Source organism: Capra hircus, assembly GCF_001704415.2.
Source record: "Capra hircus breed San Clemente chromosome X unlocalized genomic scaffold, ASM170441v1, whole genome shotgun sequence".
In the NCBI taxonomy this organism is placed as follows: domain Eukaryota; kingdom Metazoa; phylum Chordata; class Mammalia; order Artiodactyla; family Bovidae; genus Capra; species Capra hircus.
The window spans coordinates 12652184-12675808 of NW_017189517.1; the positions used below are offsets into that span (position 1 = coordinate 12652184).

Sequence of the window (23625 nt, forward strand, 5' to 3'; positions counted from 1 at the left end):
AAAAGTTGCCTTTTTTTTTTCCACCCTTCCCTCCAGCAAGCTCCTGCTCTAAAGCATCTAAGCAACTGTGGGAAAAAGAATGGCTTGCAGTTGTGCTTATCTTAAAGGGATTATGGCAGATTTAGTAATCCAAATGGGATCATCGTTAGCTGCTTTGTACAGTACTTGAGTTAAACAAACACAACATAACACATTTGACAATGTGATAAATACCTGGTCACTGACATCCTTGTGCTGCCACACAGTAAACACCATAATTAGCAGCCATATCAGCATTTAGGTAACACCAAAGGCATGTTTGGTTCCACAGGACTGCCATATGATCCTGTCTGGAAGTGCTTAAACCATCTCTAAAACATTCAAATACCTGACACTCCCAAATATACTTGGGTGTCAGTTATCCAAATGATCTGGGGCCATTCCCTCTAGAACCTAAAGAACAGCATAACTATGAGGTAGAAGAGATTTATTCTTCAGTTAACAAAATATCAGTGGATTTTAAGAAGTTTCTCACATTATATGGATTCAGGAGAAAGAACTTTAGAGCCAAAATTGTTCAGAATAATGGATCTAGAAGTTACAAGATACATTTACGTGTATATATTTAACATTTTTCCTTATTTTTGCTGATTACATATGTAGGTCCACGTCTTAGATCATATTTGATTTTATGTCTCATGTTGGGAAATTTTTATTTATGTCTGTAATATTATGATTATATACTATCCCTGATATTTTGCATTTTAAATGTAAGTTGATGCATACCAAAGTGGAGCAGAGCAAGGTGGCTATGAGAATGAGTTCTGGAGTCAGACTAGGCTTTAGTTCTGGTTCTGTCACTTGTTAGCTGTGCAACTCCTCTTCATCTTCTCATCTGGAAGATAAGAATGATGAGAGTGTCAGTCTTAGGGGGTGTGTATCAAGACAGAATACATTAATTCACATAAAGTACTTCGAACAGTTCATCCCACATGCTAAGAGATAAATAAACTTTTCTTACTTTCTTAGCCACACCAGATTTTTAAATATATTAATGTCAATTCATAAAATCCTTCATTTTTAGGGCCGGTGTGCCAGAGAAAACTGCAAGTACCTTCACCCTCCTCCACATTTGAAAACGCAGCTGGAAATTAATGGACGGAACAATCTGATTCAACAAAAGAGTGCCGCCGCCATGTTCGCCCAGCAGATGCAGTTTATGTTCCAAAATGCTCAGATGCCATCAGTTGTAAGTCACAGCTCTGCTTTTTCAAAATTGCATATGTATGTCCTTTTTTAAGGGTGCATATCTACACTGGAATAACCTGGCAAGGACTTTGGGAAGTTGCCACCGAAGGATTGAGGATGCAAGCTAATATGTTAATTGACACCCCAAAGATGTTATGCATGTGAAGGGAGCAATCAGGTGTGTTAGATTTAAACACTGGTTGCAGGAACCAAGAATGTAGCTTATAGGCCTGGGTTCTATCCCTGGTTCAGGGAACTGAAGATCTTGAGTGCCACAACTAAGACCCAATGCAGCAAATTAATAAAACAAAAAATGTAATTTATAGAAGAATACTAATAAAAGGAGCAGGGACATTTTAAGAAGACAGGAGGTTTGATTATTATTACATAAAAACCTTTTAGTTTAGGATATTAATTCAGGTAAATTTCCTTGCTCTTTGATAGTTCTCTTGTTACTTTTAAATAGATTTTTCACTTTAAAATAATTTTAAATTTAAAGGAAAGTTGCAAAAATAGTACTGAGACTTACCATATTACCCATCACCTGTTTTTCCCACTTTTTAATACCTTATATGCAGTTTATTTGTCAAAACTAAGGAACTGACATCTACACATTACTATTAACTAATAACTCCAGACTTTCTTCAGACTTCACCAGATATTTCGCTAGTGTGCTCTTTCTGTTACAGTGTCCAATCTGGAGTATTAGTGTATTTATTTGAATCCTATCTGTGCTCTCTTTTCTGCTCTGTGATTGTTTCTCAGTCTTTCTGTTTCCCATGACCTTAACAGTCTTGAGGGATACTGGCCAGGTGTTTGATGGGGGTTTTAACTTAACCAAGCCACAGAGTTTCCCTTGGTGAAATTAATATTTTGGTGTCATTCTAGACCAATGTCTAGTATTTGTTTGGATCATTGAGTTTAAATGGATCACTTAAAAAGTGATTTAAGTATCCTACAGAGAATTCATTTTGTCTTAATACCTTAAAATATACAGTTGCAGTTTGGCCTTAGACTGTTTGAGATGGAATTGAAAACTGTCCCTGTCTACTGAGTTCCTCCAGGTCTCATATTTGGTTCCATGGTGTCTCATTCTAATTCCAGCTGGCCTACTTCCTTTAAACCATTATCAGGCTAGTACTTGGAAAGGGTTGTGTTATCTGTATTTGTAACCCATTTCATTGGTGACTACTATATAATGAACACACTGAAAACTGAAAGATGTATGTAATATTTAGATATACGGAAAGTGTGGGAGTAGGTCAGTCTGCTCTCAGCAAAACATATCTCATTACAAAGTTGTTTCTCAGAATTCAAGGACATCTGTGTAGATAGGGCACCCCTTAATTGGTACATCTTTATGAATAATGCAAAAAATTGGTCCTAGGGGCATTAACAAGTCACTGAAATTTTGTTCCATGATACTTTTTCCAGGATGTCTAGAAAATTTTAACTAAAATAAATAGATTTCATGTGTTTACTCATTTGCCAAAAATACTTGCCTTGGAATTCAGTGCTGATTAATTACATTGATAAATTCGTTCCCAGAATGTCACCAGTGAGCTCCCTGGAGTTCCACTTTGACCTTTAGTAATACTTTATATGGTTGAACTCCTCCAAACTCTGTCCTTAGCTTTCAAACACTAATGTATTTCAGTTTGTTCTTGGTTTTGAAGGGATAGGGAAGAGAAAGTGTTCTAGATACTGAGAATAGTATAAATAAAGCCACAGAGAAATGAATATGCTTGGTGAGTCCAGAAAATGTGAGTAGATGGGGAGTAAAGCAAGAGCCTTTTACCCACTGCTACCGCTCTTGGCCTCTTGTGGGATGTCCCATTTTCAGACTGAGCAAAGAATAGGAGCCAGATTTTATCACACACCTGAGCCCAGCATTTCCTATGCAGCTGGAGCCTATATTTTTTCAAAGGTCAAGGGACATCAATCAACTGCCCTATTTCAGAGAATCAAGAGAGCAAGGGCCTGGGGTAAGATAGGGGTAAAGACAGAAGGCAGACTCTTCATCTTCTGTTGAGCCTCCCGTCGAGTATCTCCATGCCAGGTCTCAACCCTTCATGCATTATTGATCAGGGAGTGACTTTTTTGGAGTCCAGTGAGAGATTCATTGAGTTTTTCAGCTTCTTATGCTTTCTAATTTGATTCTCCATGCTTTCTATAATAGAATACATTTCCCTTTTTTCTTCAATGAGGGTAATTTCAGGCTGCAGAATATGACTGTTATGACTCACAGGAGTACTATTTATTTTGCAGCATAGCACAAGACATGAGACATTACTTAGAAGACCCCAGGGAACAATTGGAAATTGCTTTTCTACCTTGTAGATTATTTAACAATAGCTGTTATGATGTGATAAACTGATGAAAGATTAATTTCTGCAGTTATTATGTGTACAAAAAGCTAACCTCAAGATGGTTGATATGATCCTCTTTTGTGGTCTAGAAAGCTGCCTTGTGGGCATGTTGTCATTGAGCTAGCGTGAGCAATTTTAAGTGACATTTACCAGTCTGACTTGAAAGAAATGTTCTTTATTATGGATCTTGATTTTACTATGAAAGTAACGTATAATTTTACTTCGTTTCTTTGGTACCTACTCTCCCTAAATAACTGTCTATCCCTTCTAACTGTACATCCCTCCTACTCTGATCATCTGATTCTTTTCCCTAAAATATTCAAGCTAATGTTTAAATTTCCAGTCCTGTTGTTTGTCTGGCTGCATATTAAGACCCATTGGTGTCACTGCCTTGAACCTTATGTCTTCCCACAAACCACACTTTGATCTGTTTCTAGGATACCGGAAGAGCACATCTGCTTTTGGAAAATTGAGTACGGTTTGCTTATTACAAGCCCACAGATAAAGAGAATGACAACCTAGATGTAGCCAGAGAACAGATTCTGTTCAGTGTGACTGAACAATGAAAACAAAAAAAGCCACACCTAGTCAATTTGGGTGGAATGCTTGCTGTAGCAGGCAAGTTTGTTCACTGTATCTAACAGATCTGAATTGACATTTGTGAATATAAAATTCTACCTCAGAAAGCTTTTGGTAGCTTTATTGAGGAAGTTTAGTAAGTGACACAAAGGGTGCGACGCCCTAGTATTTTTCAGTGCAGTTTAAGAGCTGCTGATGTTCACAGCAAAAAAAAAAAAAATTATACAATTAAGAACTCCCCTTGGCATAATTAAGAGACAAACAGCACTGGAGAAGAATTTTAGGGCAAGCAGACACACTGGGTTCCAACTTCTGAGCACAGATAATGTTCGGAGTTTCAGATCTTTTCATAACTTGGAATATTCATCACAGAAAGAAATTTCCAAGGAAGGATTCTCACTGCTAGATGTAATGTATGTATGTGTGTATGGTGGATATGATGTTATAGGCTATAAAAATATTTTTGACTCAGACATTTTGTATAATCTAGTAAATACCTTTCCTTTCTCTGTTTGAATGTGGTTGATTCACATGGAGGCAGTTCTTTACCTGAAGGTAAACTTGACCCAGTTGAGTGTATGCACCTGATGATTTATGTAGAGGTTATTGGCTCAGCCACAGCAGTGTGCCAAGTCCTCTGGTCTGCTGTATGCTTTTCATGGCTTGCATTCCTGTGGCCAAGTCATAGTATTCCAAACCACAGAATCTATAAACACAGGACTTCAGCCTTTTTCTTTATCGCAGATAGAATCATCTGATGTTGTCTAGACCCTCCCCACCATTTTACATCATTTTTACAATTCTATTTACCACGTACATTTCTCAGAAACAAGCTTATGTGGAAAAAAAAAAAAAGAAACAAGCTTATATGTCTATCTGACATTAATGTAGTAAGGAATAAAGGTGAGGTGACACTTCAGGACCAAATAGGGATAAGTAGGAAGTTCCAGTAGACAGGAGGAAGGGATATATACTAATTAATAATATCAGTAGTTTTAGACTCCAGTGTTTCAAGGGTTTTTCTTTAATTAAATAGGAGCTCTAAGATATTATCTTACCCTGTGCACTTTTGGACTAGGACAGATTTAAATGAAAAGAAGTAAAACTGCAAAATATTTATTTACTTTTTTAATTTTTGAAAATGATAAATCATTTCATAATTAAAGATGAAAGGATAATATCCTTTCCTCACCACGATACATTATACATTTTGCATAGTCACGTCAGTTATAGATTTTCTATTTCATGTAAACTATTGGCTGAAGTATTTATGTTATCTCCCTGTTTTCAGGGCTCTTCTGTTAAAAATTTTTTTTCTAGATTACCAGTCTCATGGTTAGTACAGAAGTTACACTGAATGTTAATGAAGATTCTTCACTGAGTTTCTCAGTTTACCTACTCATGAAATAATAAATGATGACATTTAATCTCTTTCATCTTAATGTAGTGACATTCTGTATTTTGTAAAGTGATTGTTGCAAAATGTTCAAGTCAGTAGATGACAGGAATTATGTAGTTATAAGATTAATATGCTCTTTATATATTTATGGCTGTTATGTGAATATCCACATTGCCTTGAGGTTAATCAGATCATATCACAGGAGTGTTTGAAGTGGTATCATGCTACGAGCCCCAAATTTTATCAAGATTTTACTAAGTTTTCTAAAAAATTAGAAAAGATTTTACTTTTAGATATAGCAACTGAGACCTAATATTATGTATTTGTTCTATAGATTGTTCCCAGGCTTTCCTTGAGGTTACCAAAGGAAGGCTCTGGGCCCCTTAATTTGCATGGTCTCCTTCCACAGCCCTGGGAGGAGGCCTAGCAATGTGTTTATTAAATTTGCCAAAAATATTTGTATACTCTTTGTTCTTAAGGCTCCCCTTCTCTACCCAACAACCTAAACTGCAGGCCCCTCAGATCCTGGATTCATTCCTGATTGCAATTACTGGTCCAAGGTAGAATAGTTATTCAGGTCCCTTCCTGAGGCTGTGTATGTCACACAGCTTAAAGCTCCTTTCACAGTAAAGCAAAAGAAATCACAACAGCAGGAGCTTTGCTGCCTTGCCCCAACTCGGTTTAATACACAAGGTGAAATCTTTTTTTTTTTAAGTGAAACGAAAGTGCTACACTTCTGCCACCAAACAGAGGGCATTTGTACATGCTATCTTTCACAGTGCATACTTTCTTTGATACTAACCAATCTCAACACTCCCTTTATCCTCCCTCGTATATTCCCAGGGGATAAATTAAAATGTAATCGTCTCTCAGCCCATTTTGTGTCTTTCTCCTCTGGGGCCGGTTAGCTCAGTTGGTGAGAGCAGGGTGCTAATGAGACCATGTGGGCCTATTAGCTTTCCTGCTCACGGTCACAGTCTAAGCTCCAGCAGCTACCTCAGCATGGCTTGCCGTTCATCGCCATCGAGATGAAGGCAGGAAGTTGAGAAGGTCTGTGAAACTCATTTTCCCTGGCGGAGGATAAAGAAAATCACAGCAGCAACAAGAAACAAACCCAATGCTTGGTAGCCTCACCTAGAGAGGATGATTTTTTTTTTCTTATCACCATCCTCTTGCCTAGATCAACAAAATTCAATGGTTTGTCAGTGACAGGGCCATGAGGAGACCTAGTGTGAAAAAACATAGCTGCCCTCCCCACCCAGTAATCTTTCTCCCCAATAATCCTAATCTGCCATAATAATCTTTATGTGCGTGCTAAATCACTTCAGTCGTGTCTGACTCTTTGCGACCCTATGGACCGTAGCCTGCCCGGCTCCTCTGTCCATGGGATTCTCCTAGCAAAAATACTGGAGTGGGTTGCCATGCTCTCCTCCAGGAATCTTCTCGAACCAGGGACTGAACCTGTGTGTCTTATGTCTCCTTCATTGGCAGGCAGATTATTTATCCCTAGGGCCACCTGGGAAGCCATAACAATCTTTATAGATGAACTAAATATTATTTGAAACCCTCCTTCACCTAGTCTCCTCTCTTCAGCCATTCTGTGAATATCACATTAGCAATTCACTTGTCCCCTGGAACCACACTTTTTGTAATAAGTTGTATATTTCAGTCTATATTATCACTAAACCATTTTTTTTTTGGAAACTCTTCATTGGATACCTTTTGATACTGATGACTTAGCCACTCCAGTTAAAAACTGCATGCATACATATGTGTGGGTGTGGGTATATTATGTACCATTTCACATCTGTATCAAAAGACAGTTTGGGAGTGGTCTTCTGCTTAAAGTTTTCCCCACCAGGGAGCAAAACAGATGGAATTCTCTGCCACTATTGGAATTCTCTACCACTGCTTTTGATCCCTGAGTGTTTGTTTTGTTTTTTTATTTCGATTTTTCTAACTGGTAAACCTAAAAGTAATCAGTGGTTTAGGAATCCATTTTGACTCAATTGATGAAATATTTCTTGAGTGTCTACTCATGCCAGGCATTTAAAAGAGTAAGAAACAGATAAAAAGGTAAATTAGAAATAGTCTCTATCCCCTAGGAATATATGATCTAGCAATAGTAAGATGATGGATTAATTTTTTTGTGATCCCCTTAGTTTCTGACTTCTACCTGATCCTTTGTATTATTATAGCTTTGAGCTTTTTTTTTTTTTCCTCTGTAGAGTGATTTTTTTATATGAGCCATGAAAGGTTTTGTTTAATTTTGTGTTGTTTTGGTGGTGGTGGTGCTCTGTTAAACCACTGATAATTATAACCCCTTGCATCCATTTATCATGGATTTGCATTGAGATATCTCTAGTCTCCAGGCTTTCTGTGGCCTTTTTGCTTTTCTCAGCTCTTGTTATTTTACCCTCCCCCAAACCCTTTTTCTCATGCCTGTTGTTAAAATTAAGTAGTCATTGATTTTTAAAATACTTTTTCTTTCCTACTGCTATACTGAAGTTAATTGAATTGCTAATGTTATTATACAGTGATTTAGCAACAAATAATTTTTAGGGAAGTTCTTGTTCATGTCTCAGTAACAAAGTTAAAATCCACCCTCCCCGCCCCCCAACTAAGAAAAAAGTCATTTACCCTTTTACCAGACCCTTCGCTAGGAAACACCTGCTATTATGCTGTTGGTTATAATTTGTGGCCTGCTCTACAGCTTCTTACCACTTATAGGGAGATCCAAACCATAACTTGTCCCCTCTTGTTTGCTTGACTTTACACCTATTATACCCACAATAATCTATCAATCCTTCACCTACCTCCCTCCCTTCAATGCTTCCCCTTATTATGAGACTTCCATGATTAATAAGGTCAGAAAAGCCAGGTTTAGTTGAGGATAACTATTCACTTTTGATTCTTGAATGTATTTTTCTTCACTCTCTTTTGAGCCACAGTGGCTTATTTATTAACAAGTATGATTAGTACATAAACACCACTATCAGCTTGCATCTGTTTATAAAGTTCACTCTCAATTACTGAGGGAGCAATCAACTAGTCTGGAGATTATGTGGGCCTCCGTTAGTGTCCCCATAACACCAGTCAAAGAGTGTGGAGATGACCAAGGAAAAACTAAAACAAAATTAGTCAGTTGTGCTCCTTGTGAACATCAAGTCTGATGAAAATGAAAATGATACATTTCATTGTGCTTTGGGATCCAAGGATAGAAATCTACATGGTGATGGTGAAAGGGGCTGCTTTTTATACTCTATAAATGCTTGTAAGTGAGTGATATGATATTATGAGCACTTCAAGTTAAGAATGCTATATTTCTGGCATTAAAATCAAGTCAACAAATTGTTACCAAATGTTTACCATCCTATAAAAGAAAATGTTTAGTTGTCCACCTTTAGACAGGTGCTTAGAGGGAAGGCCTCAATTATGATCTTCACTTCAGGCCAGGATTAGCCTAAGTGAGTTAAGTATCTTGGATTCATCCAACAATAATTGTGACTGACACTGGATATTATTCAAGTTACTATAAAGAGATCTAGGCTGTTATTAGGTTTTATTTCTTTATACTACCTTGAGGAATAACTCATCTTAAGTAATAAATCAATGTTCCTAAGATGTCTGTGTAAACTAGAGATATTTATTTGAGGCATCGGTTTTCACTGAATTGTATTATTATTCAAAGGTGCTTCAGAATCCTTTAAGATCAAAATGCGGTGGCTCCTAAAATTTTTCCTTTACAGGATTCCATCTATCTCCCCATTCTTAGTCATCAAGTAGTTATTATTCTATAAATAAATAGTTAAGAATGTGAATTTTAGTAACTATGTAAAAAAACATTTTAGTGAACACTTTATTTTTTTTTTCAACCGAGCAATGTTTTATTTTGGTGGAGTTTCTTTGTTCTCTCTCTTTTTTAAATATAAATTTATTTATTTTAATTGGAGGTTAATTAGTTTACAATATTGTATTGGTTTTGCCATACATCAACATGAATCCACCAGTATTTGTTTCTCAAGTCTAACTTCTTCAATTTGTGTAATCTTGCTACAAGTATGAAATTCACATCCATAGATTTTTATATAATTAGCGCTTTACTTCAGAAATTGAATGCTTTATATTTTTGAATCCTGTAGAATGAGGGTGAGCAAAATTTTCTCTAAATGACTAACAAATAGGTCAGCCTTTGTGGGACAAGAGACAAGATTTGAGGATATTACATAGGTTTTTCTGTAACGAGAAAAAACAGATATCCATGCTTTTCGTTATGTCGGTCTACGAGTGAGCAGAGTGGAATTTATTTATGGAAACTGAGACGTGAATTGCATATAGTTTTCATGTGTTATGAGATATTACAATATAGAAAATAACAAATGCTGGAGAGGATGTGGGACAAGAGAACCCTCCTGTACTGTTGGTGGGGTTGTAAATTGGTGCAGCCACTACGGAGAATGGTATGGAGGTGCCTCAGAAATCTAAAAAATAGAGAGTTGCCATATGATCTATCAATCACAGGCTTCCCAGGTGGGTCAGATGGTAAAGAATCTGCCTGCCAGTGTAGGAGATGCGGGTTCAAACCTTGGGTCTGGAAGATCTCCTGGAGCAGGAATGGCAACCCACTCCAGTGTTCTTGCCTGGGAAATCCATGCCCACAGGAACCTGGCAGACTACAGTCCATGGGGTCAAAAAAGATTTGGACATGACTTAGTGACTAAGCAACAACAATAGCATAGATCTATCAATACCACCCCTAAGCATAGATCCAGATAAAACTTTGAAAAGATACATGCAGCCCTATGTTCATATCAGTGCTATTTTATAATACCCCATATATATATGTATATATAAGCTAATTATATATGTATATTAGAATATATATATATAATGTAATATCAGCCATAAAAAGGAGTGAACTTTTCAATGCCATTTACAGCAAATAGATGGACTGAAAGATTATCATACTAAGTAAAGGAAGTCAGAAAGAGAAAGACAAATACCATATGATATCATTTATATGTGGAATGTAAAACGTGACGCAAATGAACTTATCTGTGAAACAGAGACAGACTCACAGACACAGAGAACAGACTGGTGGTTGCCAGGAGGATGGGTGAGGGGGTTGCATTGAAAGTTTGGGACTAGCATATGCAAGCTATTATTATTATAACTAGAGTAGATAAACAATAAGGTCCTGCTGTATAGCACAGGGTACTATAGTCAATATCCTGTGATAAACCAAAATGGGAAATAATATTTTAAAGTATTTGCATATAATATATAAAACTGAACCACTTTGCTGTACACCAGAAACTAATGCAATATTGTATATCAACTACAAATAAAAATAGAGAAACCACTTGTACCATTCTGGCCATACAAAAACAGGGCAGGCTGGATTTGGTTCAGGGGCTATGGTTGCCAACTATTACCCTGGAACACAAGCTCTTGGACAGTAAGTACTCCATAACCCAGGGGTGAGTTTCATGAGGTCCTTGAACTTCTTGAGATCGCAATTTGTACCTATATGAATTTTTCCATGGGCAGGGTCCACAGCTCTCATCAGACTCTCAGAGAAGTTCGGGACTTGAAAAAGATTAGATGCCACTGTTCTAGAGACAGTTCGCTAAATTTCAGAATGCATTTCCTAAGGCCCTGATAGTTCCTAGGTACTTGGGGCTTCCCAGGTGGCGCTAGTGGTAAAGAACCCGCCTGTCAATGCAGGAGACATAAGAGACACCGGTTTGATCCTTGGGTCTTGATCCTTGGGTCGGGAAGATCCCCTAGAGGAGGGCGTGGCAACCCACTCCAGTATTCTTGCCTGGAGAATCCCATGGACAGAGGAGCCTGGCAGGCTAAGTCCGTAGGGTCACAAAGAGTCAGACATGATTAAAGCGACTAGCAAACACACATGCAAGTAACCAGTACCTTGTGAGAATTCCTAACCTAGCAGCTAATACTTCAAGACACACTGAGGATAAATAATTTTCTAGGTGATCTTTTTATTCATTCTTGTTGGTTTTATAAGATTCAAGAAAGATGAAAATCCATACCCTTTGTTCTAAGAGAAAAGCTTTCTCATATTTTCAAATATTTAGTAAATGATTTGTAGGCTTGAGTGAATATCTGAAACATATTTAAGTGCCTGGTCAATTTGGGCTGTATATAGAAATCAGATTCAACCTGTTAGGTACCTTTTTCTTTAAAATTAACACTACCCCACATATTGGTTCATGTTTAGCTCAACTTACATCAAGGGCTGCAAGACAGGTACAGGAAGGATTAAATTTGCTTATTAAAATTGAATGTGTGAACTTGCGGCTGCCTGATAACAGGTGGCTGTTAAATAAAGCTAAGCCCTTGAATGTTCAAATTCATGAAAATGGAATACTTACCCTGGGGCAGAGGTGGTGGTGAAAAACAGAAATGTCCATTTGAAAATAAATAAGAAACTCAGGAGTTCCAGCTGTGCCCAAGGGTTGAGAATTAAAAAAAAAAAAAAAGACCTACTTCTTCTCAATAAACAGCATTATAGAATCAAGTTTATACCAAAGAGGAAATGATTGTAAAATCTACAACGCAAACTTTAAAATGTAAATATGATACAGTATAAACTTACAAACCCTAAACTTTTTCAGCAGCCCCTTGCACTATTTATATAGACTGTCAATTAATTTACAGCTTGTTTTCATGAGTTGGAACATATAACAAACCTAAGAAGGTTAAAATATATTCCAGATTAACCAGTAAATTTTCCCCAAAAAAGCAAGGAAAAAAATACAGAAGTTCAGAGCTATTATAATAGGAAGCATTGCTACATGTTCACTATTACTAAATATTATTAATTGATCAGTATTTATTAGTGACTAATAATTCTGTAATCTAGAAAATTCACTCATCTGCCAGTTTTCCTTTTAATTCAATAGCTTTACAAAATATAATAATGGCTCTTCTTGTTTCTGTGACTTTACCATTTGAGATTTTTGCTAATTTTGAGACACCCTGAATCATCAAATTCATAAAGTCTGTCTTCAGTTCAGTCGCTCAGTCGAGTCCTACTCTTTGTGACCCCATGAATCACAGCACGCCAGGCCTCCCTGTCCATCACCACCTCCCGGAGTCCACCCAAACCCATGTGCATCGAGTCGGTGATGCCATCCAGCCATCTCATCCTCTTTCGTCCCCTTCTCCTCCTGCCCCCAATCCCTCCCAGCATCAGAGTCTTTTCCAATGAGTCAACTCTTCGCATGAGGTGGCCAAAGTACTGGAGTTTCAGCTTTAGCATCCTTCCTTCCAAAGAAATCCCAGGGTTGATCTCCTTCAGAATGGACTGGTTGGATCTCCTTGCAGTCCAAGGGACTCTCAAGAGTCTTCTCCAACACCACAGTTCAAAAGCATCAGTGCTTCGGCGCTCAGCCTTCTTCACAGTCCAACTCTCACATCCATACACGACCACTGGAAAAACCATAGCCTTGACTAGACGGACCTTAGTCGGCAAAGTAATGTCTCTGCTTTTGAATGTGCTATCTAGGTTGCTCATAACTTTCCTTCCAAGGAGTAAGCGTCTTTTAATTTCATGGCCGCAGTCACCATCTGCAGTGATTTTGGAGCCCCCCAAAATAAAGTCTGACACTGTTTCCACTGTTTCCCCATCTATTTGCCATGAAGCGATGGGACCAGATGCCATGATCTTTGTTTTCTGAATGTTGAGCTTTAAGCCAACTTTTTCACTCTCCTCTTTCACTTTCATCAAGAGGCTTTTTAGTTCCTCTTCACTTTCTGCCATAAGGGTGGTGTCATCTGCATATCTGAGGTTATTGATATTTCTCCCAGCAATCTTGATTCCAACTTGTGCTTCTTCAGCGTTTCTCATGATGTACTGTGTATATAAGTTAAATAATCAGGGTGACAATATACAACCTTGACGTCCTCCTTTTCCTGTTTGGAACCAGTCTGTTGTTCCATGTCCAGTTCTAACTGTTGCTTCCTAACCTGCGTATAGGTTTCTCAAGAGGCAGGTCAGGTGGTCTGGTATTCCCATCTCTTTCAGAATTTTCTACAGTTTATTGTGATCCACACAGTCAAAGGCTTTGGATAGTCAATAAAGCAGAAATAGATGTTTTTCTGGAACCCTCTTGCTTTTTCCATGATCCAGCGGATGTTGGCAATTTGATCTCTGGTTCCTCTGCCTTTTCAAAAACCAGCTTGAACATCTGGAAGTTCATGGTTCACTTATTGCTGAAGCCTGGCTTGGAGAATTTTGAGCATTACTTTACTAGCATGTGAGATGAGTGCAGTTGTGCAGTAGTTTGAGCATTCTTTGGCATTGCCTTTCTTTGGGATTGGAATGAAAACTGACCTTTTCCAGTCCTGTGGCCACTGCTGAGTTTTCCAAATTTGCTGGCATATTGAGTGCAGCACTTTCACAGCGTCATCTTTCAGGATTTGAAATAGCTCAACTGGAATTCCATCACCTCCACGAGCTTTGTTTATAGTGATGCTTTCTAAGGCCCACTTGACTTCACATTCTAGGATGTCTGCCTCTAGGTGAGTGATCACACCCTCGTGATTATCTGAATCATGAAGATCTTTTTTGTATAGTTCTTCTGTGTATTCTTGCCACCTCTTCTTCATATCTTCTGCTTCTGTTAGGTCCATATGATTTCTGTCCTTTATCGAGCCCATCTTTACATGAAATGTTCCCTTGATATCTCTAATTTTCTGGAAGAGATCTCTAGTCTTTCCCATTCTGTTCTTTTCCTCTATTTCTTTGCCTTGATCGCTGAAGAAGGCTTTCTTATCTCCCCTTGCTATTCTTTGGAACTCTGCATTCAAATGGGAATATCTTTCCTTTTTTTCTTTGCTTTTCCCTTCTCTTCTTTTCACAGCTATTTGTAAGGCCTCCCCAGACAGCCATTTTGCTTGTTTGCATTTCTTTTCCATGGGGATGGTCTTGATCCCTGTCTCCTGTACAGTGTTACAAACCTCCATCCATAGTTCATCAGGCACTCTGTCTATCAGATCTAGTCCCTTAAATCTATTTCTCACTTCCACTCTATAATCATAAGGGATTTGATTTAGGTCATACCTGAATGGTCTAGGGGTTTTCCCTACTTTCTTCATTTTAAGTCTGAATTTGGCAATAAGGAGCTCATGATCTGAGCCACAGTCAGCTCCCGGTCTGGTTTTTGCTGACTGTATAGAGTTTCTCCATCTTTGGCTGCAAAGAATATAATCAGTCTGATTTCGGTGTTGACCATCTGGTGATGTCCATGTGTAGAGTCTTCTCCTGTGTTGCTATGACCAGTGCATTTTCTTGGCAAAACCATTTTAGCCTTTTCCCTGCTTCATTCTGCATTCCAAGGCCAAATTTGCCTGTTACTCCAGATGTTTCTTGACTTCCTACCTTTGCATTCCAGTCCCCTATAATGAAAAGGACATCTTTTTTGGGTGTTAGTTCTAAAAGGTCTTGTAGGTCTTCATAGAACTGTTCAACCTCAGCTTCTTCAGTGTTACTGGTTGGGGTATAGGCTTGGATTACTGTGATATTGAATGGTTTGCCTTGGAAACAGACAGATTATTCTGTCGTTTGTGAGATTGCATCCAAGTACTGCATTTTAGACTCTTTTGTTGACCATGATGGCTACCCCATTTCTTCTAAGGGATTCCTGCCCACAGTAGTAGATATAATAGTCATCTGAGTTAAATTCACCCATTCCAGTCCATTCTAGTTCGCTGATTCCTAGAATGTTGACATTCACTCTTGCCATCTCCTGTTTGACCACTTCCAATTTGCCTTGATTCATGGACCTAACATTACAGGTTCCTATGTAATATTGCTCTTTACAGCATCGGACCTTGCTTCTATCACCAGTCACATCCACAGCTGGGTATTGTTTTTTCTTTGGCTTCATCCCTTCATTCTTTCTGGAGTTATTTCTCCACTGATTTCCAGTAGCATATTGGGCACCTACCAACCTGGGGAGTTCCTCTTTCAGTATCCTGTCATTTGGTGTCACCCCTTTCCTCTTAAAACTCTTGGCCGCCATGCCTTCTCTACTTACTGTGATGAGTCTTACCAATTTGGAAGCAGGTGGGACATGCTCTTTCTGTTTTTCCTAATTTGCTAGTTAGCTAATGATAAATTCACCTATGGAGAAGATATAACAACCCACTCTAGTATTTTTGCCTGGAAAATCCCATGGACAGAGGAGCCTGGTGGACTACAGTCCATGGGGTCGCAAAGAGTTGGACACAGCTTAGCAACTAAACAAACAAAACTCATCGAAGTCTTCCCCAGTGGCCCAGTGATAAAGAATCCGCCTGCAGTGCAGGAGACACAGGAGCTGCAGGTTCAATCTCTGGGTGGGGAAGATCCCCTGGAGTAGGAAATGGCAACCCATTCCAGTATTCTTGCCTGGAAAAACTCCATAGACAAGAGGGGCCTGGCAGGGCTACAGTCCATGTGATTACAAAAGAGTTGGACGCAGCTTAGTGACTAAACAACAAGCTCATCTTCAGGTAGAGTGCTAATGGGGAAACCCTTTCTTCCAAGGTGAATGTGATTTATAACACGGGTTTCATGGAGAAGGCTGTGCTGGTGAAAATTTCAACTCCAACTAGATGGTGGCAGCATGAATATAGATTGTCCCTCACTTCATACTCTATAGAGCCCTACTGTACCTCCATTTAGAACTGTTCCTATTATTGTGATTTAGCACAAGATGTGGGCAGAGCTCGACAGTGCAACAGATTTTTTTTTAGTGAAAGAAATTAAAAAGAAAGCAAGAATACATGGTATTAGTCATACATGAGACATCACCAGTTGTACCGCAGTGCACCTACCTTATAAAGTCACTATTAGAAATATACTACATTTAACCAGGATTTGTTATTCATTATTGAAATGTTTACATATATTTTAAAATTATGTCATTGATTTTATCAGTCATTCACTATGTATATTGGGTGTTGTAGGGGAGGCAAGAGAACTATCAAAGAAATAATGACCATATTGAGAAGAAAAGATGCTCCCATGTGGAACAAACTGGAAAACAGCACAGTAAAGTGATAAATTTATATTTCATAACAGATAATAAAGACAATATATATATCACACTCTTTGAGATCAGGACTGTTAAAAAATTTAAAAACCCAGTAATATCCTTTTGCATTTCCAAGACTTTTACCAGTTATACTCTAGTGTATGTACCTTATAATCCTATTATCTCTCCCTGCCTAATAGGAATGCTATTTAGGATGTTTAGTACCCTCTTTTAAACTGTGCTTATCAACTGGTCCCTTAGATAAAGACAAGGCTAGTCAAGTCAGATTCCTTTGTAAAATAAGGCCTCTTTAAAAAAAATGACCATACCAATCTCCTTTTAGGTAGACAGCAAGAAGTTGTTAAAGCTCTCACCTTTTAAAATTGACTCCTTTCTTCCTCCCTCTTTGCCTGTCTTCATAATTGATAGTGGGCCAGGAAGAAAAGCAAGTGTTCGGTAGGGCAGGTAGGAACCACGGTAGGACCAGAAGCTTTGGAGCAAAGCAGTACTGCCAGGAAGAGAAAGGAGGATAGTGAAATGAATGGGGCCTTCAGATTGCCCACATATATGATATCGATGGTGACAAGGTTTTTAGGTCAAAGTGGAAGTGCTAGGGAAAACATGTTTGGAACAGACTCCATCAGTGCGATTTGATTTACCTAACTCAATAACTGTTAAAATTATGTGGCTTGGTTTATCAGCTGACTAGTAAGTTTGTTACTCAAAGAGATTTGTAGGTTTAAAAGGAACTCTTATATGGGAATTAATATGAGACTAAAATCAGAAGATACAGTGGTAAATTTTGATATGGCTTACGCTTTTTGAAAGACTGCTTCTTTGTGTAATAATAGGAATAATGTATTGACCTCTAACACCTTTTTTCCCTCTTTTAAACATACAGAATTCTTTTCCTGTGAATCCTGCGATTGCAGCTAATCCTGCCATGGCTTACAATCCTTACTTACCTCATCATCCTGGGATGGGCCTGGTCCCCGCCGAACTGGTACAAAACGCACCTGTTCTGATTTCTGGAAACCCACCTCTTCCACTGCCGGGGGCTGTTGGTCCAAAACCGATACGTTCCGATAAACTGGAGGTATTTGTGTAGAAATCTATGAATACTCATAAGGGTAGATATTAACCTTATGCATAAACATTTCGAGAACCTGGTGTCTTGAATGCTTTAAATAAGTATATCTGGGTTTTAAGCTTCTGGAATATAATCTCAAAGAAGTATTAGACATTTTGCTGTAACTTTACCCTGTTATGAAGTGCATGGTTGTACAGTAGGTCAAACAATGTCTTAGTTTGCCCAGCTGCTGACTGTGTGTCTCCTCTGCTATGGCACAGAAAGTCTGGTGGGCATGCTCCAGCTTTACAGTCTGGAATTACAGTCTGTATTCACTGGTGGATCTCTACTTGCTAGAATAATCAAACTGAAAATAAAAGACCCATTAACTATCTATGAATGCAGAATGTAAATGAGTCTCATAGAGTCTAAACCTGTTTCTCCATATTAAGAATGATGTACTAGATCAGAAATATCCTTATACCTAAGAAAAGGAAACTAAAAGAAAATTGTAAACAGCTTTTTGATTTATGGAAATCCTTCAAACTATGTCCTTTTTCATAAGGTGAAATAAATAACTAGTCAGTTTCTTACAAAGTCAGCTCCATTGGCAACTCCTCAAATGCTTGGCCATGTATTGGACTGGAATCTGTGCATGTCCTTTAGTCATGGTTCACAAGTCTGCTTGTAAAAAGCACATTGTTGTGTGATAAAGACATATCTTGGCCCTTAACAAAATCCCCTCCTGCAAATATAGCTAATTACACTTTAGGCTGTGTATCAAGCGGAGGATTAAAAACTGGTTTTCAATAATTGGTTGTTGTTGGTTAGTTGCTAAGTCATATCCAACTCTTTTGCGACCCCATACACTGTAGCCCACCAGGCTCCTCTGTCCATGGGATTTTCCAGGCAAGAATACTAGAGTGGGCTGCCCTTTCCTACTCCAGGGGATCTTTCCAACCCAGGGATCAAGCCTGCGTCTCCTGTCTTGGCAGGTGATTCTTTATTGCTGAGCCACCAGGGAAACCTAGTTTTCAAGAATACTTTCATTTCAATGTAAGGAAAGCTGACAAACTTCCTTTGGGGACAATGGATTGTTATCTTTCTTGGAAGAGAAATTTTGTTTATGTTTATGTCTCATAGTGACTATGGCTTGACATTATCCTTCAACTTTTGAAATTTTTCCTAAATAGATGACAAAAGAATGTGTACTGTTGCTCTTATGTTCACTGGCAAAATAAATAAAAACTAATAACCTTCCAAGCGTCAATGTGATTTTTTTTTTCTTTGAGGTTTGCCGTGAATTTCAGCGAGGTAATTGTACCCGTGGTGAGAATGATTGCCGCTATGCTCACCCTACTGATGTGTCCATGATTGAGGCAAGTGATAATACTGTGACCATCTGCATGGATTACATCAAAGGTCGATGCTCCCGGGAGAAATGCAAGTATTTTCATCCTCCTGCGCACTTGCAAGCCAAACTCAAAGCAGCTCATTACCAGATGAACCATTCAGCTGCCGCTGCAATGGTAAGAACAGGCCAGGACTTGTCGACTCTCTGTTGGGGAATAAATGATTCATATATGCCTCAATTGGTCTAATACCCTGGAATCACAATCTTGGATAGTCATGAGTAGACCTTAAAATGAATCTCCCAGGATATAAACTGGAAAGGAGAGAACCTATTTATTCTAATTCACTAAAAGTTTCTAACGGTAATTATTTAAAAGCTTTCCTAATGATTCTTACTGTGCTTTTTCTCCCATTTTTAAAGAAAGAGTAAATTATACAACTTAAAAAGTAAATTATTTTTGAGTGATTTTTACAGCCTAACTAACCTTAATATCCTGTGAGCCACGTAGATGGGCACTTGGCTCGTACTATCCTTAGTAACTTTCAAAAACAGAGGACTTGGAGGATGAGTTGGTAATTAAGTTCTAATTTCCCACAGGTTGATGATTTTAAGGCAGCAGCCAGGCAAGGCTTGGGGTTGGGGGGTAGTGGGATTTCTATATGGTTGGGAGAAGAGGCCTGACTGTTGAGTTGCCATAGTAAGTAAATTTTGGAGAAAAGTTAGTTCTACTTAACTATGTAAGATAGGAGGTAGAAAAAATACTTGCATAACACTATGGTGTGATAGGCTGTAAAATAGGAATTATGATTACTTAGGTTTGTCATAGTTTTCAATTATTTTGATAGGCTGTAAGCTATCCATTTCTTTTACATCCTGAGCCTTTCCTCCTATAATAGGGTATAACCAAAATAAGGGACAACATTCTGAGGAAACCTCATTTTTCCTAGCTGTGGAAAAAAAATCCCCTCTATGACCCTGAAGCCCATGACAGAGATCTTTCCTTTTCATAAGAGAGATACATTTATTTTCAGGCATCCCTATTTATTGAGAAGGTTTTCCTCATACTAAGTTAAAATCTTTCTCATGTTAACTGGAACATACACTTATTTTATTACCAAAAAATGTCTATCCCTATTTCACAGGAACCTGATTCTCATGTCTTTTCTCTAAGCCAAATACCCCAAATTTCTCCAAACTTTGCTCACAGATGACAGCTTTGAGGCCACAGCACCAATGTTGGACTTGTTCCTCTTTCTCAGTAACCCTGCTCTCTCAGAACTAAACCAACTACTTTGTGAAAGAGCTGAGTACCAACATAGAACACTATTTTCTCCCTTGATCTGGACAGCAGAATCTGTGAATGAATGTTAAAAAAAAAAAAAAAAGACTTCATCACATTTTTTGGCTTAAATTCTTTTGAATGCAGGAATTTTTAGCTATGAAAATAGGAAGGTGTCCAGAATATCAATGCAGAATTTAAGCCTCCAATTGTTAGTTATTTCTGTTGGTGGCATAAAGAGGAAATACAGTTTGCCCCCTAAAAATAAAGGTTCTCTCATATGCATGGGATGTACGAGAAATGGCTGTGCTTTGGTAAACCTGTCCCATGCTCAGTCATGGGGCTTTCATATGTATGTGCCTATTTCTGATGATTTTGGTGTGTTTGGTAGATATATATGTCAGTACGAAATTTCCATGTAGAGAGTTAAATATACTATATAATAGGCCTTCAACTGGTATTTTTGAACATCAATATAAAATGCCTTTCTGAGTCATCAGAACAGTCTTAAAGGTTAAAGTTGCATTTACCCATAGGAATTTGTGTGAGATAAGATTAAACAAAGGAGGCTGCATGAAGAAGTTTAAACTTTCTGTATTGTGAGGATTCACAGTTGAAATGCTTTTTGAAAGGGAGATTTTTTTTTTTACCCTGTTCTTGTTCATGGTCAGGTTGAAATCACTAAAAGCAACTTGTATGCATATAAAAGACTTGAAGAGGCGCTATAAACTTCCCAAATAAAAATAGAGATACTGTTAGGCCTTCTTTATGCACAGGAATAAGGAGGTTATGGCATGCCCTCTTTGGCATATGGAAGGCTAGGTACTCAGCATACATGTGCCCATCTCCTTAAGAATTTGGAGCATGCCCAGTTGTCGCCAGGACATGTTTTTAAAGTACTCTGCAGTTAGTAGAGGGGAAAATGTCAGGTCCAATTTCTCCAGTGAATCTGATCCAGGGGCAAGTTTGACTGAAGATTATAAGCACAGTAGGATTTTAAAGAATTGTAGACATGAAAGGAAGATTTTAACACAGTAAGAGTAAAACTACTCTTACCTTAAATTCAACCTTGCAAGGTCTTAGCAAAGCAAACGGCACATACCAAAATGCACAGTGGGCCTCTCTAAATAAATGACAATTGCATACATTTTGCTAACTATGGTTTCTAGGTGAGGTGGATGGTGCAGGCGATTCATTCATTTGCTTTTTCCTTATACATTAGTTGGGAAATATACAGTTATAGGATTTGGACCCGAAATCCTTGTATAAATTGAATTTGGGATTTTGGAGCTACAGAATCAGACTCAGATCTACTGACATCTGTTTTTTTTTTTCACCTACATGCCATTTATCTCCTTGATTTAGATCAGGATTTCAACTGGCAAAAATCCCTTTCCTGTTAATAAGTTGCTTCTGCTAATCTCATTTTGATAGGTGAATAGATGAGCATCCCTTAGATGTTAGTTTTATTTATTTTTAATTTTTATTTATTTTTGGTTGCACAGGGTCTTTGTTGCTGCATGCGGGCTTTCTCTAGTTGTGGTGCACAGACTTATTGCGGTGGTTTCTGTCGTGGCGGAGCACAGGTTCTAGGGTGCCCAGGCTTCAGTAATTGCAGTTCCTGGGCTCTAAAGCACAGGCTTTGTAGTTGTGATGCTTGGGTTTGTTGCTCCACAGCATGTTGGATCAGGGATCAGAACTGTGTCTCTCGCATTGGCAGGCAGATTCTCCACCACTGAGCCACCTGAGAAGCCTACAGTGTTAATTTTAAATGATTATTTGCTGTCAACAGCATCCTGTCACATCTTGCCCACCTGATGAAGTCCTTTTCAACTTCACTCATTTGTTTAAATTAGTGAAGCTGAAAAACTTCTTTCCCCCCTGGTATGTTCATTTTCTATTTTGGGCTGAGTATGTACTCATATAGTGAACGACCTCATCTCTTTAGTTGGTTACCTTGCTCAATGGTGACCCTTGCAAAGGGTTCCCAGGCCAGACTTTATTTAACTGCTGCTTGCTTGGTCTGAGTACATATTTTACTTTCCCTGGTACTACTTATTAATCTATCCTTCCCTCACAGGGCCTACAGCCTGGTACACTTCAACTGATACCAAAGAGATCGGCACTTGAAAAGGTCAATTGTGCCCCCCCAGTCTTTAATCCCAATGTGTTCCACTGCCAACAGGCTCTGCCTAACATGCCGATCCCGCAGCCGCAGCCGCAGCCACAGTTTATTCCTACAGGTGAGAATGGGGCTGGGCCCTGTAAGTTGAGTGGTGTTGTGAATGAATACAGTTTATACCAGCTTTCAAAGAACTTTTATGTGAGGATGGTCAACGGGTATTTTGATTAGAAATAAAACAACGCAGTTATGCTCAGTCTGTTTGTATACAGAGCAAACTGTTTTCCTGTGATTCCTGAAAATTAATGGTTTTGAAATCAAACTAGGAAACGCTGTCAGCATTTTTCTTTTGAGCATTTCTTAATTTTTGCTTTTCATGTTTGATTCACTTGTTTCAGTCTTAAACTAATTCTTCGACTCTTAGGTATCACTCTCAAAGGCAATGGTCTGCTCTCAAAAAAGTTTTTGAGCTTCAGCATTGCAAAAATAGGTAGTCTATATGTCTTTGATATGCCAAAGATAGTTATAAAAAAACTACCTTTAAATTTAGATTACAGAATAATACAGTATATATATATATGCAATATATATATATACAGTATAATACAGTGTGTATTTATATAATACAGTATAAAACAGGGAGTTTTAGCCTCTGCTCTTAAATCAGTTAATATAAAATATATGGAAGTTTATCACATTTTCCTAATACTTTGCATTGTATTTTATTACCTCCTATATTCAACTTTATTTACTAGTATAACAGTTTTGTACAGAATTGAAAAGAAAAATTTAAGCTATAGTCTTTTAAAATAAACATCATATAATAGTATTATATGCCTGGACTTAAAGAAACCCATTGATTCACTGATATATTAATCAGTTAATTAATTTTGAAAGAAGCCATAAAAATCTTCTGTCCAGTTACTAACCATAATAGTTCTTCATGATACCATTTAAAAACACAATTTTTAGACGTTTTTGAGCTGGATTTGGCTAATTTAAAAATCTAGATTTATAAGCAAAACTGTCAGAAGAATCCCTTTTCCCTTAATTTATGGCAAAATAAAACCTTGTCAGGTTGAGAGAGCCCCCCTTGATGAAAATCCTGTTTGCCATATGTTCACAGTAAAGTCCTTGATCACTAGGTGGGGAGGGCATGATAGTAGATTAGTGCCCTAA

General features: G+C 38.1%; 1 protein-coding gene across 6 annotated transcripts in view; it reads left to right on the plus strand.

The window, feature by feature from the left end:
* MBNL3 (muscleblind like splicing regulator 3) overlaps positions 1–23625 on the plus strand; it is a 136561-nt gene that overhangs the window by 99652 nt on the left and 13284 nt on the right. For all 6 annotated transcript variants that reach the window (XM_018044233.1, XM_018044234.1, XM_018044231.1 and 3 more), the window contains 4 exons: positions 1064–1228; positions 17524–17718; positions 18984–19220; positions 22405–22567. In XM_018044233.1, the coding sequence (XP_017899722.1) occupies positions 1064–1228; positions 17524–17718; positions 18984–19220; positions 22405–22567 (760 nt within the window). The remainder of the gene's footprint in view (positions 1–1063; positions 1229–17523; positions 17719–18983; positions 19221–22404; positions 22568–23625) is intronic.